Raw genomic sequence first — 27,981 nt, 5'->3', positions numbered from 1 at the left:
GAGTACATATGGCTGTCTCCCTCTCCCAATCCCCACCACCCTGGCTCTGTTTTTCTCCATGAAATGTATTCCCTTCCAACAGGTATAATTTACTTATTCATTATGTGTATCGCCTGACTCCCTCACTAGAATGTCAGCTCCAGAAGGGCAAGGATCTCGTTTTGTTCCCTGTAGCATCGCAAACGCTTAGAATGGTGAACGGCACATAGTAGGTGCCTTTCAACAAATATTGGTCGAATGAATGAAGGAATGAGGATCATAACCTCCATCCTCCACGGTTGGCAGGTAGTCCCTCCAGAGGAAACGGACAGTTAAAGGGCAGGCGCCCCCAGCAGGTGTGGCCATTTCCTTCCGCTCAGAACCGGCCGGAGGTCTCCAGCGGTGGAGCACCGAGCGGAAGGGCCTGGCCCTGCGGATGTGGGCGGGGCTCGTCGCAGGTGGGCGGTGGCTAGCTGTGGTCGCGCCCCCACGAAGGCCCCGTCCACCAGGAGGCCCCGCCCCTCCCGTCAGCTGGCCTGTGTGCCCGCCCCCCTCTGCTCCGACCTTGCCGCTGCGCAGCCGGGGGCGGGAGGCCCTGAGGAGAAGCGGGAGGAGGGAGAGACGGGAGGGGTGGAGCGAGCGGGGCGCCGGGCGCTGTCTCCAATGAACCGCGCGGAACCCGCGCCCCTGAGGACCCCAGCCCGCTGCGCCCCCTCCCCACGGCTCACCTGGTGCCAGGTAAGGTGACAGGTAAGAGTGCGGGGCCTGGGACCCCCGACCCGGCTCTTTCTCAAGTCGAGGTGCCAGGCCGGGCACAGGCTGGAGGGACATTTGGCTCTCCCTGCCCCGGGGATGGAGTAGGCATCTCAGTTGAAGGTGGGAGCCTTCCTGGGCCCCCGCCCTGGTACCCTAGCACCCGCAGCCGCAGGTCCCAGCCCCCCATCGCTGCAGCATCCTTTCCACGCCGCAGGGAGAATGTTGCTTTTTTTTTTTTTTTAACCATTCAGGTGCCACCACCTCTTGGAAAATGGTGAGGGTGCCTTTTGGCGTGGATACTGGGATGGCTGTTCTCCCCCCAGGATCGGACTGGAGCCTCTTCTGAGGGCTCCCCACACCCTACAGCGGTGCCTGCCCACAGATCCTGAGAGGCTGGCTATGTCAGAAGCCTGGGAGCAGGCCTAGACCTGCCAACCTTGGCAAACCCCTTCCCCTCAGTCCCCCCAGCTGGCCAATGGGCTGACCCTTCTCTGCATCCCCCCAGGCAGTTAGGCCTGTGGCTTCCCAAGGGCCTCTCCCTTATTTCTAGTTCTCTGTTAAAATAGGGTGCCCCATCCCCAGACGTGACGTTAATTCAGACAGCTTTAAGCTGGTCTAACAGGACTCCCCCCGCCCTGGAGTTAGGCTGGCCTCAATTCCCCTGCTTCAGGTGGGCAGGTGCCAGGTGACAAGAGGAGGACGGCAGGAAGGCCACAGTGACTCCCCAGTTTGCCTCACCTAGAGCAGTGAATTATCTGAAACAACTTCCCCAAGTGCCAGTGTGGGATGTGCGGGCTCAGCAAGGGTGGGAGTCAGGATGGAATAACGTGGACTCAGCTGAGTCCTGGCCCTGCATCCGGAGACCCCACAATGACACTGTCCCACAGAACCAGCCCCAGTCAGCTGGGTGATGACTGCTTTGGGGTGAAAAGTTCACCCCCAAAGTTGGGGGAGAACTGAGCTGCGTGGGCCCCCCAGGTCCTTCAGGACCCTTTCTTGGGAGCCCTGAATAGCCTGGGCCCAGAGAGTGAAGTGTGGGGTTTCACCTCTGCCTTCGCCTATTCTCTTCAGGTCATTTGACTTCCCCAAGCCTCCGTTTCCCTATCTGTAAAATGGGAATGATAACCGAGAGAACGTCCCAGAGTAGTGGTGAGGATTGACTGGGACGGGAGGTGACAGGCACTTAGCACATTGTCAAGCACTTAGTAACACCCCATAAACTATAGCTGCTGTGGTTATGATAATAATTGCTATTTGTTATCTCCTGGCTGTTCCAGACTTTCCTTTTGTACACCTGACAGCTGGAGATGCCCCAACCACCATTTCTTCTACCGGGAAGAAAAGCCTTTGACAGGACCTGCAGTGGGGATGCGGTCCCTTGCTAATCCTATGCCATTCCTTAGCTCTTGGGGTCAAGGCGAGTTGACCCTGTCTTCCTGGGCACATCAGGCCCTGGGCAGTGCCTGCTCTGACCTCTGGCCACCACCTTGTCCTTGCCCCTTGGGGCACACACGTCACCCATGTGCCCACGATTTGCCCTCCAGCTCCACCTGGCCAAGCCCAGTTGCGTCCTCCAGGTCAGGCAGATGGTGTGCTGGGACATGGCTCCAACCAGCCCGCTGGCCCCCATCCTCCCCTCCTCCCAGTCTTGGCTGGTGGTCTTGTCCCCTTCACTCTCCTGCTCAGTAACTTTAAAAGTAACAGAGTAGTCTGTCCCCACTGAGAGCTGTAACCTGACCCAAGTTGGATTCTGCTCCATCAGAGCCTGGAGTAGGGGGACTCAGCACTTAGGAGCCGGGGACCCTGGTGCTCTTGCTGCTCTGTCCCCAGCTCACGGGGTGACCTGAGACAAGCCCCCCTCCCTCCCTCCCTCTCTGGGCCTTAGTTTCCCCATCTGTAAAACATGGTTCAAATAGTCTGTGATGCTGGAGTGCAAAATTTTCTTTTATTCCGGTGAAGAAGATAAACAGCTGGGGCTCCCAGGTGGGTGGTTGTCAAATGACATTACCCGAAGTGGAGGGTGTCGGGAAGGGACTGACCCGGTGACTGGGAGTGGGGATGGGGAGAGCTGGCCAAGCCCCTGGGCTGCTCTCTGGCAGATCTGCCTCCTGTCCCACTTCTGAATCCCAGCTCCTTCCCGGCAGCTAAGGGACTCCTTGTACCCACCAAGAGGTGAGTTGCAGCCAAGGTGGCTGACGGGGCCCAGGCAGCCGGCAGTAGCTTGGCCAGGAGGCCTGGTGAGGCACCCGGCCAAGAGCATCCCTCCCTGGGCTCCGACTCACACTCACCCACTTGCTGGCTCCTCGAGGCCTCTGCATTGCAGCAGATAGGAGCCTGCGCTGGCAGCCCAGCCAGGGCTGGAGGTGGAACAAGGGCCTGGGCAGGGGGTGTCTGTTCCCCTGTCCCCACCTTCACTCCCTCCCCTGCCCTTGATCCCAGTCAGCCCTGGCTTCCCTTGGAGAGGCAGCTGCTGACAAAGCAACTGTCTTCTCTAGGACATACCTGAGTCTTCCTAGAAGTGCTGTGGTGACAGCAGGGCCCAGGCTTGGGGACCGTCACGCCCCTGGGTCCCCTCTGCATCTCAGACCCTCCTGAGCATCATTAAAGGTCTTGCCTACCCCTGAGATGCTGTTTTGAAGAATTATGCCTTTGGAGTTGAGAGCACAGATTTTGGAACTCGAAGGCCTTGGTTCACATCCCAGGTGTGCCACTTCCTAGCTGTGTGACCTGGGGCAGGTCACTTAACCTCTCTGTGCCTCAATTTTCTCACCAGAAAATGGGGATAATAATAGAACATACCTCATAGGATTCTTGTGAGGATGAATGCATGTAAATCACTCAGAACAGTGCCAGGTGCACGATAACATCAATAAGTGTCAGCTCTTGTTACTGTTGCTGCTGTCCTTGTCATTGTTATCACTGTGTGTCATCAATTCTGCTTCTTAGCTGAGCCCCCTCTGGTATAGACTCTATTCTCCTTCAATGAATACTCTCTGTTAGCACTTGCTATATGTATATATATATATTTTTTTTTAATTGAAGTATAGTTGATTTACAATGTTGTGTTAGTTTCTGGTGTACAGCAAAGTGATTCAGTTATCCATATATATACATATTCTTTTTCATATTCTTTTCCATTATGGTTTATTACAGGATATTGGATATAGTTCCCTGTGCTATACAGTAGGACCTTGTTGTTTATCTGTTTTATATACAGTAGTTTGTATCTGCTAGTCCCAAACTCCTAATTTATCCCTTCTCCACCCTTTGGTAACCACAAGTCTGTTTTCTATGTCTGTGAGTCTGTTTCTGTTTCATAAATATTTGTGTCATATTTTAGATTCCACATATAAGTGATATCATATGGTATTTGTCTTTCTCTTTCTGACTCACTTCACTTAGTATGATGATCTCTAGGTCCATCCACGTTGCTGCAAAGGGCATTATTTCATTCTTTTTTATGGCTGAGTAGTATTCCATTGTGTATATGTACCACATCTTCTTTATCCATTCATCTGTCGATGGACATTTAGGTTGCTTCCATGTCTTGGCTGCTGTGAGTAAGGACTTGCTATATCGACAAGCATTTTAGCTTAGCAGTTTAGAGCCCAGCTTTTGGAACCAGGCAGCTCTGCGTTCAAATGCCGGCTCTGCTGCTCACCAGCTGTGTGATCTTTGGCAAGTTATTAGCTTCTCTGGGCCTCAGTTTCTCCATCAGCTAAATGGGGATGATAATAGTGTAAATCTCACAAAGTTGCTTTGAGGATTAAATAAGCAGACACATACAAAGCACGTGACCCACATAAAGGGTGGGGCTGCTAGGAAGGGCTGTGCTGCGTAACTGTTTGCTTGTAGTAATTGGGCACCTGCTGTGTGTCAGGCATGTGGTACCGAGATTGCGAGTCAGGTGCTGGGACCCTTCACACACTGGCTTGGGCCTTTGTTGGCTGAGTGATATGGGCCATGTGCTTTTGCCTCTGTGGGCCTCAGTTTCCCCAGCTGTAAATGGGAATGTGGAAGCACTGGCCTCGTGTGGGGTTGTGTGGGGTTTCTGACGTTGGTCTGAGCACTGGAGCTGTGGGGGGAGAGGGTCTCTCAGTCTGGCCCCCGTTCCCAGTCACTACTCACAGTCACCCCTCCTGTTGCTCTGCACCTCTCCCCTCCGCTGGGGACTCCAGAGCTTTGCCCATTTTGCAGATGGGACAACAAAGACCCCAGGGGAGAAAGGGACGAACCCAAGTCATGAGGTGGCACTCAGGGGCGCACCCAGTCTGGTCCCAGTCCTGCCCCGGACAAGCCCCACTCCCAAACTGAGGCCCCCAGGCCCACCTCCCTCCGTGTCTCTGCAGCTCCTGGCGTCTCCCAGGCCCTGGTCCAGGCCTGAAGGACCCAACGTGGGACATACCTTAGGCAAAGCAGACATCACGCTCCAGGAAACCACAAGGGGCTAAGGCTGAGGGCGAGGGGCAACCTGGGCTGGAGGAAAAGATTCTGGAAACTTCCAGGCAGATACAAAAGTCTCTGGGTTGCTCACGGGCCTGCAGACACCCCTTCTTGGTCTAAGAGGGTTCAGGTTTATTTGGGGAGACTGAAGGCCTGATGTGGGGAGGAGGGAAGTGGACAAACGTTTATTAAACATGCACTATATGTGGTAACAATCAGTAGCAATTATCACGGGCTCGGCACTGTGCCCAGACCTGATGTTCACATATTAAACCTCCTGCTAACATTTTACAAAAGAAGAAACAGGTTCAGAGAAATTAATGATTATAGTAGTAGTAGCGGTAGTAGTCATAAGACAATGACTCTTCATTACATCCTTTGCTGATCTCAGTTTCATCTGCAGAGCCCTGCACATCCCTGCACCCTCACCTCTCTGACCTCATGGGGCCTCTTTGCCTCCCTCAAGCCACACGTTCCTACCTCAGGCTCTGGCGTTGTCTGTTCCACCTGTCCAAAATGCTTTTCCCCCAGATCTCCACGTGGCAGACTCTCTCACCTCTTTCAGTCTTACTCAAGGGTTACCTTCACAGCGAGGTCTTCCCTGGCCCCCTATTTATTTGTTTGTTTGTTTATTTTTGTGTTGGGTCTTCGTTGCTGCGCGCGGGCTGTCTCTAGTTGCGGTGAGCGGGGGCTACTCTTCGTTGCAGTGCGCGGGCTTCTCATTGCGGTGGCTTCTGTTGTTGCGGAGCACGGGCTCTAGGCACGCGGGCTCAGCAGTTGTGGCTCGTGGGCTCTAGAGCACAGGCTCAGTAGTTGTGGCGCACGGGCTTAGTTGCTCCGCGGCATGTGGGATCTTCCAGGACCAGGGCTCAAACTCATGTCCCCTGCATTGGCAGGCGGATTCTTAACCACTGCGCCACCAGGGAAGCCCTGGCCCACTATTTAAAATTGCCCTCACCGCCCCTCATGGCCCCTCGTTCCTCACACCCCAGCCCTATCTCTTAACATACTGTATCATTTAGTTATTATGTTTATTATCTGTCTCTGACATGAGTGTCTCATCTCCACAAGAGCAGGGATCTTTGTTATTTTTGTTCACTGTTAAATCCCCAGGTCAAAGAACAGAGTCTGGCCCACAGAGGGTGCTGAGTAAATATTCCTTGAATGAGTGGAACCGTCACAATACCTCTGTGAAATCAGTATTCTTGTCACTGCCATTTTACAGATGAGGAATCTGAGGCTCAGAGATGTCAGGTGACTTGCCCAAGGTCACACAGCCAACAAGTAGCACACCTGAACCCCTTGCCCTGTTGCCCCTGCAGGTCTGGCCTCGCCCCACAGACAATGGCCTTGCCCCCATGAGCTAGAGCCTGCCCCTCGGTGCCTGCCCACCACCCGCCAGCAGGATGCAGCTGTGGAAGGCAGTGGTGGTGACCCTGGCCTTCATGAGCTTGGACATCGGTATGACCACGGCCATCTACGTCCTCAGCCACCTGGACCGCAGCCTGCTGGAGGACATCCGGCACTTCAACATCTTTGACTCGGTGCTGGACCTCTGGGCGGCCTGCCTGTACCGCAGCTGCCTGCTGCTGGGGGCCACCATCGGCGTGGCCAAGAACAGCACCCTGGGGCCCCGGCGGCTGCGGGCCTCGTGGACGGTCATCGCCCTCGTGTGCCTCTTCGCGGGCATCTACACCATGGTGAAGCTGCTGCTCTTCTCCGAGGTACGCAAGCCGGTCCGGGACCCGTGGTTCTGGGCCCTCTTCGTGTGGACCTACATCTCACTCGCTGCGTCCTTCCTGCTCTGGTGGCTGCTGTCCACAGTGCAGCCGGACGCCAAGGCCCTCGAGCGGGGGGCAGGGGCCGAGGCCGAGGGCCTCCCTGGGGAGGACCAGCCCGCGTCCGAGCAGGCCTCCGGGGCCACGCTGCAGAAGCTGCTGTCCTACACCAAGCCCGACATCGCCTTCCTCGTGGCCGCCTCCTTCTTCCTCATCATGGCAGCACTGGGTAAGTGAGGGCCCTCTTCTCTCCTCTCAAATTTTAACATCTTACTTATGTGGTTCAGACATCAGATTGATACGCAAAGGTAAACATTGAGAGTTTCACTCCTAATTCTGCTCCTGGCTACCCTGGTCCCTGTGCCCGGGGCTAACTACAGAAAAAGCTTCCGGAAGCTTCCACGTGGGCAGGAAACCACTTTTATTCCTTTCTTGTATATGCTTCCAGCGTTTCCTTATGCGACTACAAGCAAATAAGTGCACGTCACTCTCCCCACCTCTTACACTCCATTCTGTGTCTTGCTTTTCTCACTTAACAATATATCCCGGAATTTTTCCAATCAGTATCTCATTCTTTTATTTGGCTGCGTAATACTGCACTGTGTGTCTGTACCATAGATTATTTAGTCGGTCTCCCGTTGTTGGACTCGTGGGTTGTTTTGAGTCTTTTTCTCTTGTTCATATATGTTTCATATAAATGTGGATATATCTGTAGGATAAGTTCCTAGAAATGGCATTTATAGGTTCAAAGCATTTTTTGTAATGAAGCAGAATAGAATAGAGCCATCAGGGTATGTAGTCTGTGGTAAGATTAAGTATTGTTTTGTGAAACTTTTATTTTAGTTGTGTGCGCCTGTGTGTGTGTCCTGGCTGGTGACGTAAATTGTATCTGTTACTGTGGATCTGGTCCAAACAGTTTGAAAGCAACACTCCAGCAACGTGGGTGGGAAGGGACATCACAGGGTGGAAACTCCACGGGTTCCGGGGGTGACAAGGCCCAGGTACCAATCCCAGTCCTGCTCCGGGCCTGGCTGTGTGACCGCGGGCAAGTGCCCAAACCTTTCAGAGCCTCACTTCCTCCTTCTGTGAAATGGGGATCGGGAGCATCCTTATCCCAAGGTGTTGTGAAGTTTGAATAAAAAGACAGAGAGGAGAAGGACAGGTACAGAGCTTGGTACGGCATGATGAGTACAGGAATGTTAGCTGCTATGAGTCGTTACATGTTTAACTCCCAGGGACAGAGTCTGGGAGTAGCCACAAAGCCAGAGTGATCTCAAAGAGGACAGGCGAACCCCAGAGCCCATTTCCTCGTACCATCCATCCTCCACCCTCTCAGTCCCGGCCCCTTAACCGCTGTGTGATTTTAGGCAAGTTACTTAACCTCTCTAAGTCTCATCTCGTCATCTGTAAAATGGGCATCAGCAGTTGTGAGGTTGTGAGGTTCAGTGAGTTAATCCAAGTAAGACACCTCGGACAGCTCGTGGCACATAGAAAGCTCCCAGTAAATTTTAGTGGCTGTGAGTGTTGGGATGACCCCTTTTCATTTAACCAGATAGTTTCTCCTACTCATGCTTCAAGGCCCAAATGTCTGCTCCTGAGACGCCTACTCAGATTCTGCCGACCGTGGCCCTTAATTACAGCATTGGTGACATGAATATCACGCGTCCACTCTCCTGTCTCCCCTTCCAGGCTTTGAGCCCCTTGCGGACAGGGACCAGGTCTGACTCATCCAGGGCCCCTGATACCTGGCACAGAATCAGATTCACTGAGTGAATGAATGAATGAATGAATGACCGTCCTGCCTGTGTTGGCAGATGTTGCCCCCATGGCCTCGTTTTCCCTGCCTGCCAGGGTGCTGTTGTCAGCTGGTGTGCCCTTAGGGAATACAGATGTCCTAAAATACAGCCGAGCAGATTGCACCAGCCTGCAGGATTATGTCAAGGTTATGGGCTTCAACTTGAAATCAGGCCCCCCGACTTCATCAGTAATTTTAATCAAGTTTACTTAACGTGGCCAAGCTTCGGCTTCTCATCCTGCAATGAGGGCTTCTTCAGGTTATTGTGAAAGTTAAATGAGGTGAAGCACAGTGCCTGGCAAAACTAGGTACTTCTTCATAAAAGTTAGGTACTGTGATTATTAACAATTATTTTTCAATCAGCAAGCATCCAGTAGGGTTCAGCTTTTTCTGAAACCTTATAATCTAAAAGAACAACCACCCATTGTGAAAAAAAAATGGTTAGTTTTAGTGCTGAGTATCTCCCGTTGAGATATGGATTTCATGGCAACCTAACTACAATAACCTTGGGCAAATGACTTAGCCTCTCTGAGCCTCAGTTTCCTCATCTGTAAAATGGGAAGAATGATAATAGACCACCTGTGGGGTTATTGGGAAGCATTTGAGACTTGAAAGAGATGAGGGAGCAGCTATCTGGGGTAACAGTGCTCCAGGCAAAGGGAACAGCCCGTGCAAAGGTCCTGAGGCAGGAAGGTGCCTGATTGTTAAAGGAGAAGCAGAGAGGCCAGCGCAGCTGGAGCAGAGGGAGTGGGGGGAGAGAAGAAGATGAGGCAGCTCAGTATCAGGGCCCAGTCGTGCAGGGTGCCGTCAGCCACTGTAAGGCCTTTGACTTTGATCCTGGATGAGATGATCTGCCTTGGGTTTCACAGGCTCCCACTGTCCGTTGAGTGGAGAACAGGCTGATGGGGATAAAGGTGGCAGCAGGGGGAACCAGGGGTTTGCTGAGATAGTCCAAAGGAGGTTGACAAACCCGGGTGGGGCAGTAGAGGCAGAAAATTCTGGAAATATTTTGAAGGTGGAGCCACAGGATTTGTTGATGGACTAGAGAGTTTCACCTGGTTCTTGGGCAGATTGGACAAAAGAGTTTGCATACCTGCTTAGCACAGCACCCTACCCATCAAGGGCTCCATAAACGTCCATGGTGGTTAATATCATCACTGGTGCTTGCTGGAATCATAATGCTGCTGGAGCTCGCTGATGCCCTTTACTTCCCTGTGGGTAGACTGAGGCAGAGATTCAGCTGAGATAGAACTTCACAGGGGTGGCTGGAGACCCCATCTGGCCAAGGACACAGGGGCTGCCGCCTTGTGGTCCCTGCGCTGAGACCAGCAGAGGGCGCCAGAACGCCATGGAAGGCCTCACTGTCCTGGGTGAGCCAGCCCTGTAGAGCTGACCAGGGACGGGCCTGCCCCACCTGCCCAGGGTTCATTCATTGACCTTTATTGAGTGACTCCTGTATGCCCAGCCCTGAGCCAGGCTATGGCTGCTGAAAGAGCTGCAGTGAAAACAGGGGACACAGCCTGGTCTGACCACCTTCTATTCCGTGTCCATCATTTCCATAAGATGGGAGCGGGCATTTATTCTGGGTTATTTGGAGGGAAGGCACAAGGAACGAGCCCCCATATTGGAAGCTAATTTGGGTTTGAGTCCTGGCCCTTCCTCTTAATTGCTGTGGGACCTTCGGCGAATTACTCAGCCTCTCTGAGTCTCCCATTCCACCTCTGTGAAATGGGGTGACATCCCTGCCCAATGCCCCCCTCCCCACGTCCACCCAGGATTGTTGTGAAGATATAGCAGGACATATGGGTAAGAAATTATCTGACAAACTGTAAAGTGCCCCATCAAGAGGGGCGGGGTGGCAATTTCCAGCATTGCTCAGAACCAGAATATCAACATACTCTGAGGGTCTAGGATTTGGACTCTGAACCCTCGGCCAAAGAGAAGAAGGAAGTGAACTTTGGCGTCTGTCAGCCACCAATTGTGTGGCTGGGTGAGCGTCAGCTCATCTTTTCAGCTCCACTTTCCTCATCTGTAAAATGGGTGATAACAGAGCCGACTTCAGAGTCCACGTGCAGAGGGGGTGAACTGTCACACGGGAGCCCCTTGGCTCTGTGTGCTCGATGCCTGGTCGCCATCATTCACGATAGCACGACCCAGTCTGTATAGATTAAGTAACTCACATTTCCCGTGTTCTTGTTCTCTGAAAAGAGAGGGCATTAAGCAGTGTGGGACCCCTTCCCTGCCCCCTGCCCCGTTGAGAAGCAGGAAACCGAGAGAGGAAACCCCACGGTGGAGTCAGCACTGTGGGTGGTATGGGGGCTTCCGGAGGCTCGGGAGGAAGGACGGAGGCTCCCCTGGTTGCAGGTGCCCCCTGAACCCGCCCTGTCTCCACAGGAGAGACCTTCCTCCCCTACTACACGGGCCGGGCCATCGATGGCATCGTCCTCCAGAAGAGCATGGAGCAGTTCAGCACGGCCATCATCGTCATGTGCGTGCTGGCCATCGGCAGGTAGCGACCCACGCCCTTCCCCCACCTGCCCAGGCCTGCCGCGGGGAAGGAGGGCAGGGCCAGCTCCCGAGAGGAAGAGCGGCCAGGGAGGCCCAGGAAATGCCCCTGGGGAGCCTGTGCCTCAGCCGGTCCCCGTGGTAACCAACAACCCAACTGGCTTAGTTCTGCCCCTTTGGTTGAGCCACACCCTAGAGCAACGCCCTTCTGTCCCTACAAATGGCTTCAGTCCTCGGGGTTCCCCTTTCACCAGCACCCTCCCACCCCCGGCGGTTTTCCAAGTGGGAAACAAGGGCCAGCCTTGTCTGTGCTCTTCTGGAAGGGAGAGGGGTCTGGCTGGCCGAGCTGGGTCCTTCACCCACAGTAAACGCAGTCCCCTCTGTGCCCTCACCTTGGGAGCTCCTGTTGGGAACAGGGAAACCCCGTGGTGGTGCCAGCTCCGGAGAGTGGGCTCGAGGTCGGGGTGCCACGCGGTCTCTGCCCTGCGAGGGGTCCACGCCTGCCAGCAGAGGGGGGTGGCGGGTGGTGGCGGTTGGTTGTCGGAAGGACGTCGTGCTATATATAACATCTCTTATCTGCAATTAGCTCATTTGCCGCAGGTATTCGGGGCGGCATTTTTACCCTCATATTTGCCAGACTGAACATTCGCCTTCGGAACCGTCTCTTCCGCTCACTGGTATCTCAGGAGACGAGCTTCTTTGATGAGAATCGCACAGGTTGGTCCTCCTGGGGCCTCGGGTGACCTGGGGCTGGGCCCGGCCAGGTGGGCTTGCCTTGCATTGAGGATTTAAGTGGGTACGTCTATGGTCTCAGTCCTGATGGCTTTTCCTGCCATCCAGTTCAGGATGGGGACACCCCGGGAGGCTGGCTTGGGCCTCTGGCCCTGCCTGAGCTCTGGGGAGCTGGCCTGCTGGCTGAGGTTTTGGTGTGAACTGCGGCCGCTATAGGACCCTCGCTAGACCACCCGATGTCCCTGCAGCAGCCGGGCCTCACCTCCCACTGGCTTGTGGGAAGCACGAGGGCCGGGACTGCCCAGGCCTGTGGCCTGAGAGGTCCAGTTCCTATGGGAGTGAGCAGGGCGGACATGCAGGGCAGAGCAGGGAAGACATTACAGCATCCGGCCAAGATCCAGGCTCTGAGGCAGACCAGCCTGGGTGCAAGCCCTGTCACTAACTTCGCCTCTCTGAGCCTCTGTTTTCTCCTCTGTAAGATGGGAACAATAACGGTAGCTGCCCTGTGGGATTGTTGTGAAACTCTTAGCCCAGTATCCAGCAGTCAGTAAAGGGCTTTCTGCTCCTCTCTCCTCCACAGCCCAGATTGTTATTTCTGTGAGGGAAGAGGGGAGTGACCCCTCTGCCAGTGACAGGGAGGAGACGTGGGTTCGGCTCTGGCTCAGGCACGGACACGCTGTGTGGTGCTGAGCAAGCCTCTTCCCTTTTCTGAGCCTCAGCTGCCTCCTCTGTGCTCTGGGAGGTGTGAAGCTGAAGCACGATGCTGGTGACAAGGCCTGGGCTCAGCGCAGCCCTCAAGGGGCATCTGCTCTTCTTCCCTCCCCACCCCGCCCAGAAGGTGGGGAAGGTCTGAGCTCCCTGAGGGTCCCCTGCTGCTGCCCTCAGTGACCCCATTGCCACAGCGGGAGCTGAGCTGCCTGTGTTCCAGGGGACCTCATCTCCCGCCTCACCTCGGACACCACCATGGTCAGCGACCTGGTCTCCCAGAATATCAACATCTTCCTGCGGAACACAGTCAAGGTCACGGGCGTGGTGGTCTTCATGTTCAGCCTCTCCTGGCAGCTCTCCTTGGTCACCTTCATGGGCTTCCCCATCATCATGATGGTGTCTGACGTCTACGGCAAGTACTACAAGGTAGGCCCCGCCTGGTCCCCGCTGGGGTCTGAGCGCTGGCAGCTCCTGAGTGACCCCTTAGGCAGGTTCAGGGGGCCACCAGGGGCTAGTGAAGGACTCATCGTAAGGCTGCATTTGCGTTCATTCACTGGTTCATTTCAGTCATTCAGTAAATATTTATTGAGCACCTACCATGTCCCAGGCACTGGGATATATCAATGAAATAGACAGGGCCCCTGCCTTCAGGAGGCTTATATTCTAATAAGAGAAACAGACAATAAATAACAACAATGCTAATAATGAAAATATATAATACAGTAAAAGATCATAACTGCTAAGGAGAAAAATGAAGAGAGAGATTAGGAGCATTGGGGCTGGTTGTAGTTTTAAATAGATCTTTCTGAGAAGGTGGCATTTGAGTATAGAGGTGGACAGCTCGGGGAAGCACATTCCAAGCAGAGGGCACAACCAGTGCAAAGGCCCTGAGGTGGGAATGTGCCTGGTGCGTTTGCAGAGCCTCCGGGAGGCCGGTGAGGCCAGAGCCAGGAGTGAGGGGAGAGCAGGGAGGTGACGGGGGCCAGATGGTGTCGGCCTTTGCGGGAAGTTTGGTTTCCACTCTGAGTGCAAAGATTGCTCTCTTTCTATATGTTTGTGTCGGGGGGGGGGAGGGCTCAGGCCCCTGGGAGCGAGGCCCTCGCCCACGATGCAGTGATGGGCAGGCAGCAGTCTCCTCAGGCCGCCCCTTGGCACTGCCTCTGTCAGAAGGGTCAGCCTGTAAGCTAGGCCCCTGCCTCACCTTCCTCCTGCTTCCTGCAATGGTGGGTGCCCCTGAGCCCTAGCGGAGCCAGGCTGGGTTCAGACACTGCAGGCGGCCCCTCCCCAGTGCTCCAGGCCTGCGGGGGCAGGGACACTCCTGAGCAGGGGCTTGGACACGTGATCAGCTCAGGGTCCTCAGTTTGGTCGGAACCCTTGGTGCCCATGACCTGAGGCCAGCCCCCAGATGGATCCGTTCCCCACAATCCAATGTGTCACCTCTGGCAGAGCCCACCACCCAGGAGGGCCCTCTCCCCAGCAGTTCTGGGTCACCGGCCTCACTGTTTTCCTCCCTGAGTAGAAAAAGTAAATATATGAGTTGGAGTTGGAGCCATTTCCCTTCCACACCGCCCTTCCTGCCTTCCTGCCAGCCCCTGGGAGGGGGAAGGAAACCCTGGAGCTCCCTGCACCAGCCCCGCCTCTGCACACACCTCAGGCCCCACCTTCAAGTTCAACCGGGCAGGACCTCAAGGAAGCCCTGTTTAGGTCTCGTACCTGTACCCGAATGTGTAGGATACAGCCATCGCCACAAACCACACACATCGCCCGCAGCCAGACATGACTCAAGGCACAGCCTGGCTTCTCCCAGGACGCCTGAGTATACTGCATGCTTCCGATGGCCTGGGCATGACTCGCAGGTCATGGGACATGCCTATGTAGGAGCCTGTCTCAGCCTCCTGGGCAGCCTTCCTGGCTGGTGTGAGATTCTGAGTGTGGTTACTATTGCAAAGCCTGAATAGCGTGGCCCAGGGCGGCTTCTGGAACTCTGTGGGCAGCAGCCTGGTGGTCATGTACTTGGAACCACTTCTCAGCCATCTGTCTCCAGTTATAAGCACACGATGAGGGCAGATTTCATAGCCCGTGGTCTCCACCACCATCTAGAACTTGGCTAGGAGTTCTGGAATCTCTGTGCCAACCCTCAGGCTCTCACCTAATTTAATATATGTTGCTGGATGTAAATGGTGCCTCCTTAATGGTTAGTGTTTCTTGCGTAGTGTACAACCTGAACAACCATCCAGGGCATCCCTGCTCTTATGCCAACACAGAATCAGGTATTGAGACTTCTTTTTCTCAGAGGATTACCCAAAACTGTATGGTCACGCATAACCTCCTCTGAATACTGGAGATGACTTCATGGTCAGCCCCCCATGCCTCAGGAGCTAGAGCCTCAGGAGCTCACCCTAAGAGCCCAGCTGGAGTCTGTTCTCTGAGTTCAGCAAATCAAGCTAGAAGGGAATGGGGGACGAGGGGAGCTGGGTCTTATCCCCTTGTCCCTGGAACTCCCTGCATAGAGCTGGCACCAACTAAAGATAGAAAACCCCAGAGAGGCCTGGGGGCTCAGGCAGAGGGTGAGACTGTCTGTTTTGGGGTCTCTTCCTTCTTGTCGCCCCTCCCACCCATAGAGGCTCTCCAAAGAGGTCCAGAATGCCCTGGCCAGAGCCAGCAGCACGGCCGAGGAGACCATCAGCGCCATGAAGACAGTGCGGAGCTTTGCCAACGAGGAGGAGGAGGCGGAGGTGTACTCACGGAAGCTGCAGCAGGTGTACAAGCTGAACAGGAAGGAGGCTGCGGCCTACATGTACTACGTCTGGGGCAGCGGGGTACGTGCCCCGGCCCGGGCAGGTCTGACACCAAGATGGGGGACCCCTAGATCAGGACATTAGCCCAGGTCCAGGCATGCTGATGTGACACTTGACTTTGTCCCAACTTTCTGCTTATCCTCAGAGAATCTTTCTGGAAAGGAATTCAGCCTCTTGGTGCATGTCCTCAAACAGGGCACCTCCTCTCTCCCTCTCGCCTGGGCGTGGGGTGGCAGCGTAGGAGCTTGCTTTTCCCAGCTAGGGAAGCGTCCCTGCCAAGGTGGGGAGTCACCCCGAGGCCAGCTGGGACCCATCCTCGGCCGCTTCCCTGCAGGTCCTATGTCACAACCACACACATGCCCCCGTTAGAGTGTCCAGCTCACTCCCTGGGGGTGAGTTATAGCCCCTCCTGGAGAAGGAGCACTTGGGTCCTGTCACTGTGTGCTGGCCACATCTGGGGGTGGGCTGTTGGGGAACAGCTGGGGTAGGAATGAAGAGGGTTTGGAGTTTAGGGGGAGGAAAGAGAGGGTGGTCTACAGGGAAAGCAGGGAATAAGGAACTTCTGGGTCCCCCCAGGGTGGGCCACCCCTCAAAAGTGCCCAGCCAGGGAGAAGAAGGGCCTGAAATCCAGCTCAGCTAGCCAAGCCTCTTGGCAGTCTGCCCACCATCAGGGGCGCCTCTTGCCGCTTGTGCAAAGGCACTGTGGTCCAGCCATTGATCTAGTTCTGACCCAGCATCACTGGCTTGGGATGGAGAGGGGCAAATACAGACCCAGTGGGTTGTCATGGGTACGCAGGTTCCCACTCCTCTCGCAGACCACTCCCCCAGGCACCAGAGGGGGCTGGAGGCAAGCACACCCTGGACACAGCCCCTCCTTCATGGAAACACAGACCTCGTCTGCTTTGCCTGGCTTGCTGTGTGACCTTAGCCAGTGGACTCAGCCTCTCTGAACCATGCTCTTCCCAATAAGGAGAAGACTAATAGCTCCAGTTTGGCCTCGCTGAGGCGCTTGGGGGCTGTGTATGTGTGCCAGGGCCTTACAAAGAAAGCCTTGTTCCCAGCCAAGCTCATGGCCTGTTCCAGCTGGGGGCCTTTGCAGGGAAAAACTCCATGGCGGGGGCGGGGAGGGCATGAGTGACAGAAGGGCCCCAGCTTGTGGGAGGCCACCCCTGCTGCGGGCTGGAGTTTCAGGCTGTGGCTGTGAGTGAGGAGCCCACAGCTGCTCTCACCTCCCCTGCGGGGCAGGGAACAGAGGGGCTGGGGGGAAGGTCTGAGCCAGGCCCCCACGACTCAGACCCCCCTTTCCCTCTTCCCTCCAGCTCACGCTGCTGGTGGTCCAGGTCAGTATCCTCTACTACGGGGGCCACCTCGTCATCTCAGGGCAGATGACCAGCGGCAACCTCATCTCCTTCATTATCTACGAGTTTGTCCTGGGAGATTGTATGGAGGTGAGGGGCCGGCTGGGGGAGGGGGGCCCTGGGGAGAAGGGAGAGGGAGGGGAGAGGGATCTAAATGGGGGTGCTCCAGGGTTCACGGGAGGTGGTATTTCTTTCTAAAGAACGTGACAGTACCAATAATACTAGTAAAGAGAATAATACATACAAGTGACAGCAACTCCATTTATGGAGCAAAGTGGCAACGACAGCAATTATTTCAGAAGATTCTCCTGATGACGCTGTGCGCGGTCTCAGTGCTACTCCAGTCCCCATTTCCCAGAAAAAGAAGCTGAGGCTCAGAGTGGTTAAACGACTTGCCCACCACGTTTGTAGGGGAACCGAGTTCAGAGCCAGATGGTCTGACTTTATTTTAACCCACTTTAAAGAGTAGCTCCATGGAAAAAGAACAGAGTGGGTTTTTTTTTTTTAATAGATTATGTCTTAATTTGGCTCCCCCCACCAGCAGGTCCCGAGACTAGGGAGCTGGGGTGCTTGTGCCGAAGCTGCCATCAGTCACTGCTGGAGGATGCTTGGAGTGCTTCTCTGGTCTGCCTCCCTCCCCCTACAAAGCCCTCCGGCGTTGAGGTTGAGCCTCTGTGTCCTGCAATGATAAAGCTCAAAGATGCGGCAGGGGAGGGGCGGGTTAGCATCTGCTGCAGATGGCACTTTGCGTTAGCTACAGTCATCCATGCAGTGTCATTTGAATCAGTGTCTCGAAATCCATGCTTCAGAAATGTCCACACTAGTGGACAAAGACACGTGTCCCGGGATGTTCAGTGCGGCATTGTTTATAATGGTGAAAAGTTAAATGCCTGTCAACCAGCGACTGGGTGAATACAGTACATCTGTATTCTAGAAACAGTCCATCTGTGCTATGAAAGCTAGGCAGCAGCCACAGAAATGAGGTAGAGCTGTGTACACTGGCATGGAAAGAACCCTAAGACATGCTGTTAGTGAAAAAGCTAATCCCCGAGTCATAAGGATGGTCTGATCCCATTTGTGGGTTTTTTTTTCAATCTCAAAATGATTTAATTACATATGTGCATGTGTTTGTAAAAGCACAGAGAAAGGACTCGAAAGACACAGTACTCGGATAACCGGGGCCACCTCTGGGATGAAGCAAGAAGGACAACTTATACACAGCACTTGTATCTCAACAGAAATAATTATATCCAGATATTATGATAATAGCCATAGCTGTGGTGTGTTGGGGGTTTACTATGTGCTGAGCACTGTCTTCGTGGAACCATGACAATGGTACTAATATCACCCCCATTTCATCAACCAGGACCCGCAGTCACAGCTCATAAGGGCCTGAACTCGGGAACCAGACGTGCCTGGGTTCGAATCCTGGCTCTGCCACTTCCTGGCTGTGTGACCTGGGGGAAGTTACTTGAGCTCTCTGTGCCTCAGTTTCCGTATCACCAGAAAGGAGATAATGATGGAACCTACCTCGTAACATATATAAGTACTCAGTGAAATGAGTCATTATTCACACTTATACTTGTGTATATTTTTACCCAAGGAGATGTATAGTATAAATTAAGGGCCATTTTTAAAATTGAAATTTAAAAATTCTGTGACAGCTGAAAGAGGAAGGTCCGATTCCTGTTCTGCCACATTCTGCCTAGTTCATTTAACTTCTCTGTGCTTCCGTTTCCTCCTCTGGCGGGTGATAACACCTACTCTGCTGGACGGTGGTGAGGTTTAGCTATAACACACAAGGCAGCAGTATTTTTTATTGCTGTCCTCATTTTTTCATTGTCATCATGATCTGCTGTACTAGCAGGTGGGGCTCCAGCAGCCTCCTGTGGGCACCCCGCCCCCAGAACTGCTGCTGTGTTCTTGCTCTCTCCTCACCCCCTTCAGCTCTCTGGCACCGTGGCGGGGGTGGGGGTGTGTGTCCCAGGATTGGGGTGTCGCTGGGTCAGGAACGTGTGTCTACTCCCCCCGCAGTCCGTGGGCTCAGTCTACAGCGGCCTGATGCAAGGAGTGGGGGCCGCGGAGAAGGTGTTCGAGTTCATTGACCGGCAGCCAACCATGGTGCATGATGGGAACTTGGCCCCCGACCACCTGGAGGGCCGGGTGGACTTTGAGAACGTGACCTTCACCTACCGCACTCGGCCCCACACCCAAGTCTTGCAGGTGAGAGAGGGCCCAAGCACCCCCCACCAAGTCATCCTTTCCCTCATCCCATCTCTCACGCACCTCCTACAGGCCAGGCCATGGCAGTGCAGCCAGGAACATGAAAGGCCAGGAACACTGAAGACAGATCATTAACAAGAGGATTCCTGGAGAAGTGCTAGGAAGGCAATAAGTCAGGGGTAGTCTGCAGAGATGGTATTAGCAGTCAAGGAGGGCTTCTCGGAGGAGGTGACATTTGCTATGAGACCTAAACAAGGAGCAGGAGCCAGCCGATGGCCCTCTGCAGAAAGAACATTCCAGGCAAAGGAGACAAGTATGAAAGTGCTGCCAAATCCTAGAAAGGAGAGCATTCTGGGGGCCGGCGGTGGGGCAGGCTGGGAAGGGTGCCCGCCTGCGTCTGAGGCCAGAGCATATGAGCCAGGGGCCCCACACCATGTCTGCGTGTTCCTTGCAGAATGTCTCCTTCAGCCTGTCCCCAGGAAAGGTGACAGCGCTCGTGGGGCCGTCGGGCAGTGGGAAGAGCTCCTGCGTCAACATCCTGGAGAACTTCTACCCCCTGGAAGGGGGTCGCGTGCTGCTGGATGGGAAGCCCATCAGCGCCTATGACCACAAGTACTTGCACCGAGTGGTACGTGCATGGGCCTTTGCTGCCCTCCTCCGCCCTTTCCTTGTCTGACCTTCTCTCCCGCGAGCACGCACACAGGTGCAGGGAAGAGGGCTCAAGACACACGTACATTTCAAAGAATTATCACCAGTTCAAGAAGTGGAACATTCCAGCACTCTCCCCCCAAGAAGCAGCGTCTTGCCTGACACTCACGATCGTCATTTCCGTGCTCTTCTTTTGTTCCCACCTCTGCGCCTCCCCGAACAGCGCAGCTGTGTTTTGCTAGTTTTGAACTCCGTCTGGCTGGAACCGTAACGTGTGTATTCTTTGTGTCTTGTTCCTTCCACTCAGTGTTATTTGTGAGTTTTCCAGGTTGAGGCTGTGTTTGTAGTTCATTCATTTTCATTTCTGGAAGATAATCCACTGTGTAAACATGGCACAGTCCGTTTATACATTCTGTTCTTGATGGATATTTCGGTTGTTTCCTGTTTTTTTTACTATTACCAGCAATACCGATATAGACAGTTTAGTCCATATCATGGTACCCATGGGTGGGTAGGTTCGCCCAGAGCCTCAGCTTTAGTAGTTACTGCCATTAAGGTGGTTTACTTTTTTTTTTTTTTTTTTACACATTACATTCCCACTAGCAGTGGATGAGAGTTCAGGTGGTTCTGCATTTACGTTATCTCCAGTATCTAAAGGAGGCTATTCATGACCTTACAGTTTTGGGTAATACTCTCAGAAAAGTAGACTCGACACCTGATCCTGTGCTGGCATAAGAGCAGGGATGCCCTGGACGGTCGTTCAGGCTGCACACGATACAAGAAACACCAACTATTAAGCAGACACTATTTACTTCGTCTACATACATTAAGATATATGAGAGCCTGAGAGTTGGCACAGAGATTCCAGAACTTCTGGCCAGTTGTAGATGCTGGTGGAGGCCACAGATTGTGAAATCTTCCCACCTATGTGTATATAACCAGAGACAGATGGTGGAGAAGTGGTCCCAGGTTTGCCCCCACCAGGCTGCTGCCCACCAGAGTTCTGGAAGTGGCTCCTAGAAAGAGCTGTTCAGGCTTTGCGATAGTTAACATACTCAGACACTTATCTTCTCAGACTGTTAATATTGCCAGTCCTGAATCTGTACCAGTTGGTATTTAGAGGTAGTTCAGTGTAGAGGTCTTTTGCATTTTCCTGGTGACTAAAGATGTTAAGTCCCTTTTCATATGTTTATTGGTTATTTGGATTTCCTCTTTTGTGAATACCTTCTCTATAAATTTAAATTTTTAATTTTCATAAACCCAAAGCAGTAAAACTCAACAACCTAACCATATTCCCATATATTCAGAGAATTTTATAACAAAGACGTGAGGTGATTCCACCTCACCTTTTGAATTCCACTCCGTGTCGGGAACCAGCATTGGCAGTTTAGTCAATATCCTTTCCAACGTGTTTCCTACCTTTATATAAACATATCTATATATAAAGGCACATATGCTTTTTTTAAACAAAAATAGAAATGTGATATATATATTACAGTTTGATTTTATGGGTGCACTGTAATCATTTAACCAATCCTCTATTTATGGAGAATTAGGTTGTTTTGTTTTGTTTTCCTTTTTCCTTTTTTGCTGTTTACAGTGTTGCAACGATATCCTCCAACTACATACAAATTCCTAAAACTGAGACCGTGAGACAATAGCTCCTTTCCGTCATTCTGTTACTGGGAGGGGGCACCAGCCAGGGAGGTCCCTGTGGCCTGGGTCTGCTGTGCCCTCTTGCCTCCCACCAGGGACAGGCTGCTCACAGAGTTACACTCTACACTCTTCCTCTCTCTTTCCTTCCAGGTCAGGGGCAGCCAGTAAGCTCCGTCTTGGAGGTCAGGGAGCTTGACTGGGCCCAGAGCGGCAAGCTTAGCGGGGCCCCAGTTTGTTGGTCAGGGAGGCTGAGGGCTTGTGCAGAAAGTGGACTCCACTGTTCGGAAAGAAGAGAGGCAGCTGAATGCAGCTGCCGGCCGCGGGCCCTGATCAGATTTCAGACCTAAGGCTCCCGGCGTCACTCAGGCCCAGGGCTCGCGAGGTTCCTGGTGACAGCTGGACAGACGTGTTCCAGGCCTCTCACAGCCCATCCTTCCTCCTCCGCAGATCTCCCTGGTGAGCCAGGAGCCAGTGCTGTTCGCGCGCTCCATCACAGACAACATCTCCTACGGCCTGCCCACCGTGCCCTTCGAGGTGGTGGTGGAGGCCGCACAGAAGGCAAATGCCCACGGCTTCATCATGGAACTCCAGGACGGCTACAATACAGGTACAGAGCCCAGAGCATCACCTCCACCGTGCCTGGAGGTCCACCCTCAGGGATACACCCCTGAGTTATGCACTGCCCTCTGCCAGCTGAAACTCACATAACATAAACTTAACCACTGTATTTTAAGTGAACAATTCAGCGGCATTTAGTACATTCACAATGCTTTACAACTACCACCTCTGTTTAGTTCCAAAACATTATTTTTTTTTAAACAGACACTTTTTTCTTTTATTTTTTAAAAATTTATTTATTTATTTAATTTTAAATTTTTTGGCCGCGTTGGGTCTTCGTTGCTGCGCACAGGCTTTCTCTAGTTGTGGCGAGCAGGGGCTTCTCATTGCAGTGGCTTCTCTTGTTGCAGAGCACGGGCTCTAGAGCGCAGGCTCAGTAGTTGTGGCACACGGGCTTAGTTGCTCCGTGGCATGTGGGATCTTCCCGGACCAGGGCTCGAACCCATGTCCCCTGCATTGGCAGGTGGATTCTTAACCACTGCGCCACCAGGGAAGTCCCCGAAATGTTATTATTTAAAAATAATATATGTATTATATTCATTAATTATAGTGACTTAATTTTATATTAGTAAATATTTTAATTTAATAAGTTGAACAATATATTAACTTATAGATTTTATTTAACATATTTAAAAATTTTAACTCTTGCAATGGGACTGTTCACACAATTCAAAACTAAAAAAATAGACATAACGATATCCAATGCAAAGTTTTATTTCATCCCGGTCTTCACTGCCAGGTCCCCCATGCCCCCACCAAAACATCTTTCATTATTTTCTTACATGTCCTTTTGGAGTTTCTTTATGCAAATATGAATGTGTATTTTTATTCCCTCCCGCCCTTTTACAGAAGAAAACCCAGCACCTTCTATTCTGCCCCCTGGCTTTTTTAAGTGACCTTTCCATATTGATACCTAGAAAGATGCTCTTTTTTTAACTACTGCATAGTATTCTGTTGTGTGGCTTTATAATAATTTACTCAAAAATAACTGATTTCCTGTTTCCTACTGATGGACATTTGGTTGTTTTGTTTTGTTTTGTTTTGTTTTTTGCAATAACAGTGCTGTGAGTCACTGCATGAGAAGGTGAATCTGTAGGAAATATTCACAGAGATGGGTTTGCTGGTCCAAGGGCTGTGCCTCTGTAATTGTGCGCTGTAGACTTGTACAGCACAGCCGGATAGACACCGCGGTGTGTGCCCGGCAGGACAGGGCCCGCACCAGCAGGACCTCAGGGAGAGGAGGGAGTGCCCTTTCCCCTCAGCCACGCCAGCACAGTGTGCTGTCAAACGTTTGGATTTTTGCCAGATTAATAGGTAAAAGTTGGTATCTTGGTACCAGTTGCACATAGTTGTAATTTGCACGCCTCTTATGAACAGGGAGGAAGAGCATCCTTTCATGAGGGTTCCAGCCTGTGGCTCTTTTAGCCCCACCTTTTCCTGGGGAGCAGAGCTCCTGTGGCAGCAGGAAAGGGCGGAGGCGGGGGTTGCTCGCTGCTCCCCAGGGCCCCCAACCTCACCTCCCGCTCACTTGCCCCTGTGTCTCTGCCACGCAGAGACGGGGGAGAAGGGTGCCCAGCTGTCGGGCGGCCAGAAGCAGCGGGTGGCCATGGCCCGGGCTCTGGTGCGGAATCCACCCGTTCTCATCCTGGACGAAGCCACCAGCGCCCTGGACGCAGAGAGCGAGTACCTGGTGAGTTGCGGGGTAACAGGTGATGCTGGAGCTGGAGCAGCTCCAGGTGGCCAGCGTCCTCCCTCCACCCCGCGGACGGCCGCAGGGACTCTCCCAGGCCATCAGCTTCCCGGACTAGGGTGTTCCCAGGGTCACCCTGGCCCAGCCTCTGGCTCTAGGTGTTGAAATTATATGGAATTGGGTTAGGGGTCAGGAGGTGTGGGACATGGATAGGAGCTCCATGCAGCTCATGGCTTGAGCGTGTCTCTTACCCCGAGTCTCATTTCATTGGTAAAGAAAAAAGGGCCCCATAGTGTATTTGAAGAGGACCAGCTACCTCAGTCCCTCCGTGGATCAATTCATTTATTACATAGGTATTTCATGTGTGCCTCCTGGGCACCAGGCGCTGTTCTAGGCACCAGGGTTACATTGGCCCCTGCCCCCAAGGTGTTTCCAGTCCTGAGGGGGAGACAGATAACAAGGAGATAAGCATGAGTTCACCCTGGGGCCTGTGCTATGTAGAAAATGAAACAGTCACGTGGGGACTTCCCTGGCGGCCCAGCAGTTAAGACTCCAAGCTTCCAGGGCAGGGAATGCGGGTTCGATCCCTGGTTGGGGAACTAAGATCCCAGATGCCGCACGGTGTGGCCAAAAAAAAAAACAAAAGAAGAAGAAGAAATAGTCATGTGATGGAGAAATTGAGGGAAGGGTCACTATTGTCAAAGAGAAACACTGCTGGACGTTAGTTAAAGCTGGGAAAACAGATTTTATTAGTAGCTACTGTCAGTAGGGAAAAGAGCTGAGCCCCATTCCTGTGCAGGGGTGACAGTGGTGATGGCACCTTTCAGAGGGAGATTGAGGGTGTAGGGAGGATGCAAGAGTGGGGGATCAGGAGAAACTCACAAAGGGCTGGGCAGTGCAAGTGTGATCAGTCCCCATGGCTGCTGGCCAGCAGCGGGGTTGTCGTCTACCGAGACTGGGAGACGGGGGCCCTAACCTTCCCGTGATTACAATGAGATGGCATTCAGGTCCTAGAGAAAAACATTCCTGAGTTTTAGGAGATCTGCATATATATCTCCAGGGGACAGGGGAAGGTTTTACAATTATAAGCCCTTTTTGGTAAATGCTCTAAGAAGGGAGCTCTGGGGCCCACCATCAGGTGATGTCTAGAACAGTCAATTCTCCTGGCAGCACTGGGCATTTAGGGGCTGGGGTCATCCTAGCAACAAGGCCTTGAGCTGCAGAAGCCCCCTGGAGTGTGGCCGTCTTAGTGCAGAGTTTGGATGGGGTCACACGTGCCAAGAATCCTGCAGTTCATGCCAACAGAACCAGGGTCATCAGGTCCCACTTGAGCTGAGACCAGAAAGGAAAGGAGACAGCCAGAGGGGGGCTGGGTAAGAGAGTCCCAGGGAGAGGGGGCAGTGGGGGCAAAGTCCCAGAGCAGGTCCACAGCCAAGCCCCAATGTCAGCGTGGCTGGCGGTGGGATGAGGCAAGAGAAGAGTCATAGGGGGAAACAAGCTCCTCAGGCCCTGGAAAGGAGTTTGGATTGTTTTCCATTAATAGATTTTTATGTTATTTTTTTAGAGCAGGTTTAGGTTTAAAGAAAATTAAGCAGAAAGTACAGAGAGTTCCCGTATATATCCCCCGTTCCGCACCACGAACAGTGTCGCCTGTTATTAACATCTTTTTTTTTTTCAAAGATTTCTTTTTTAAAAAAATTTATTTATTTATGGCTGTGTTGGGTCTTCGTTTCTGTGCGAGGGCTTTCTCTAGTTGTGGCAAGTGGGGGCCACTCTTCATCGCGGTGCGCGGGCCTCTCACTATCGCGGCCTCTCTTGTTGCGGAGCACAGGCTCCAGACGCGCAGGCTCAGTAGTTGTGGCTCACGGGCCCAGCTGCTCCGCGGCATGTGGGATCTTCCCAGACCAGGGCTGGAACCTGTGTCCCCTGCATTGGCAGGCAGATTCTTAACCACTGCACCACCAGGGAAGCCCTGTTATTAACATCTTGCATTAGCGGTACATTGGTTCCAGTTGACAAGCTGACATTAATGCATTATTTCTAACTCAAGGCCACAGTTCATATTAGGGGTCACTGTTTGTGTTGCGCATTGTATGGGTTTTGACAAATGCAGAATGTCACGTTATGCAGAATAGTTTCACGGCCCTAAAACTCCCCCAGGAGTTTGGATTTTATCCTAAATGGGACAAGAAGCTCTTGGAGGGCTTGGAGCATGAGTTCAACAAGAACTGATTAAAAATGTTAAATCCACGTGGGCAATGGATGGGAGCAGGGCAGGAAAGTTGCAGGCATCCAGGCAAGAAGGAATTAAAGCTGGGAAAACAGATTTTATTAGTAGTGGCAGAGGTGGAAAGATGGCACAGAGACACACTGGGGAGATGGAGCTACAGGACTTGCTGATGGGTCGGATTCGGGTGATAAGGGAAGGATGAGGAACCAGGTGATGCCGGGTTTTGTCGGCATGAGCTTCGGGGCTGACGGGGAGACCGTTAACCAAGGCCAAGGTTAGAGGAAGGAGCCGGAAGACCAGAGACGACCATGTTAGGGGCCCCTGTGTCATTCGCCAAGCACTGCCCTGTGTCAGGCTCTGAGCTGCATCCCCCGCGGACGAAAACCAGGGAGCAGGTCCTGTGCCAGCCCTTGCTTTACACGCGAGGAAGCCTCAGGGAGGCAGAGCGTCCGTAGGACGCGGCGGGTCTGGGATCCCCGCCAGGCCCGGGCGGGGCAGTGGGCGGCGGCGGAGACGCCCGCGTGAGCCGGCGCCCTCCTGTTTCCGCAGATCCAGCAGGCCATCCACGGCAACCTGCAGCAGCACACAGTGCTCATCATCGCGCACCGGCTGAGCACGGTGGAGCGGGCCCACCTCATCGTGGTGCTGGACAAGGGCCGCGTGGTGCAGCAGGGCACACACCAGCAGCTGCTGGCCCAGGGCGGCCTCTACGCCAGGCTGGTGCAACGGCAGATGCTGGGGCTCGAGCCCGCCTCGGACTGCACGGCCGGCCACAGGGAGCCGCCGGGCAACGGCAGTCACAAGGCCTGACCGTGGGCCCTGCCTCTCCCGGTGGGGCAGAGGCTCCAGTGCCCACCTGGCAGATGTGCCCACGGGGGCCCCCCGGCCGCCCCCGCTGCCCTCCGAGCCCAGGTCCACGGCACTGCAGGGCCAGCTGCCCTGTCCCACGTGTCCCCGCTTCCTGCGTCTTGCCCCCGGTTCCCACCCTGTTCCCCGGGCCACCACCAGCCCCCTGCTGCCATGAGCCACCCCCTCCAGTCTGGGCAGTGGAGACACCACTGGTCTCTCCAGCTGGTCTCCCAAGGTTTCTAAGCGAAGGTAGAGCTACCTTTTTAAACCAAGATCTTAACCAGGTTTTTTACTGCTTGGTTCTGATGGGCCCCAATCTCCTAGATTTCAAAAACATTTTTCTAATTGGGAGCAATGATGGGCAAGTTCACTGAGATGTTCTAGAGACTTCTGAGCCGGGAGTGAATGACCCTTCCTAAGAGCCTGGGGGATGTCAGGGAGAACTAGGCCTCTACCCTTTGCCCATGGAGAGAAGGGGCTTCCCTGTCCCGGGGTGCGGGGGGGGGTGGGACACGGGGAGGGGACTTCCTGTCCCTCCCTCTTCCCAGCTTTGTGAGTCAGGCCAAGGGTGGATGGGGAGTGGAAGGCGCCTGCCTGCCCTCACCCCTTCCGCCCTCCCAAATCTAAGCCAGTCTCACTGTGAACCACTACGGACCTTAAGTGGGGGAGTGAGGGGCTGACCAGGCCTGGCGGAGCCTCGGGGTGTCCCTGGCCCAGCGCCCAGCGCTAGCCCCTCCCCCTGCCCCTCCCCTGGCTGGCGGCCCCTTCCCACATCCACCCTGCCGCTCTGCTCTTCTGAGGCCCTTTGGACGTTCGGGGGTCGCGTTCTCTTCCCTGTCCAGTGGACGGGACACTGGCGAAGCCCAGGTCTGGCTTTGTAGCGGGGTTGCAAGATGTTGGGAGAACCCGGTCAATAAAGTATACTACCTCTGACCCCTGACTTCTGACCTCTTCCTGGGCCGTCTGCCTCATCGCCTGGTTAGGTTTCTCCATCCACTAACTCTCCCCCGGCCCTGCCTGGCGTAGTTGTGGGGAGACTTTGGGTGGTCTGGGGCCTCCGGCCAGTGTCCAGGAGCCCCTTCACGTCCCCAGGACCCCAGCGCAGACATCCATGTCTGTCTGTCTGCCTGCATGGGTCTTGTGCGGGATAACAGAGACCTGTCTCCTCTAAATCCCTGGGGCTTCTGTACCTCCTGGGAAAGCCGAGACCCAGCA

At 53.7% G+C, this 27,981-nt stretch overlaps 1 protein-coding gene across 4 annotated transcripts; it reads left to right on the top strand.

The window, feature by feature from the left end:
• The first annotated feature begins 601 nt into the window (after nucleotides 1-601).
• Nucleotides 602-27,684, top strand: ABCB9 (ATP binding cassette subfamily B member 9). Of its 4 annotated transcripts, XM_061169098.1 has the most exons (13): nucleotides 602-717; nucleotides 6,501-6,902; nucleotides 7,003-7,185; nucleotides 11,146-11,260; nucleotides 11,857-11,973; nucleotides 12,917-13,122; nucleotides 15,318-15,515; nucleotides 16,814-16,942; nucleotides 18,887-19,075; nucleotides 19,530-19,703; nucleotides 21,827-21,986; nucleotides 23,551-23,687; nucleotides 26,467-26,809. In XM_061169098.1, exons 2-13 carry the CDS (start codon nucleotides 6,585-6,587, stop codon nucleotides 26,725-26,727), a joined length of 2,187 nt encoding a protein of 728 aa, XP_061025081.1. In that variant the 5' UTR covers nucleotides 602-717; nucleotides 6,501-6,584; the 3' UTR covers nucleotides 26,728-26,809. The 4 variants fall into 4 exon arrangements, with proteins under 4 accessions (XP_061025081.1, XP_061025079.1, XP_061025080.1 ...); XM_061169096.1 differs by lacking the exon at nucleotides 23,551-23,687 and having other exon boundaries at nucleotides 26,467-27,684; XM_061169097.1 differs by having other exon boundaries at nucleotides 6,501-7,185; nucleotides 11,843-11,973.
• Nucleotides 27,685-27,981: the final 297 nt, after the last annotated feature.

Source organism: Eubalaena glacialis, chromosome 15, assembly GCF_028564815.1.
Source record: "Eubalaena glacialis isolate mEubGla1 chromosome 15, mEubGla1.1.hap2.+ XY, whole genome shotgun sequence".
Lineage (NCBI taxonomy): Eukaryota > Metazoa > Chordata > Mammalia > Artiodactyla > Balaenidae > Eubalaena > Eubalaena glacialis.
The sequence above is the reverse complement of the archived record's forward strand: the minus strand, read 5'-3'. Positions and strand labels throughout refer to the sequence as shown.

What these genes read in the sequence shown, in the direction of transcription:
- ABCB9 (XM_061169095.1), top strand. Translation starts at nt 6,585, where the DNA reads ATGCAGCTGTGGAAGGCAGTGGTGGTGACCCTGGCCTTCATGAGCTTG. An exon ending in CCTCATCATGGCAGCACTGG is followed by an intron (nt 7,186 to 11,145) that starts GTAAGTGAGGGC and finishes CTGTCTCCACAG; the next exon opens with GAGAGACCTTCCTCCCCTAC. An exon ending in CTTTGATGAGAATCGCACAG is followed by an intron (nt 11,974 to 12,916) that starts GTTGGTCCTCCT and finishes CCTGTGTTCCAG; the next exon opens with GGGACCTCATCTCCCGCCTC.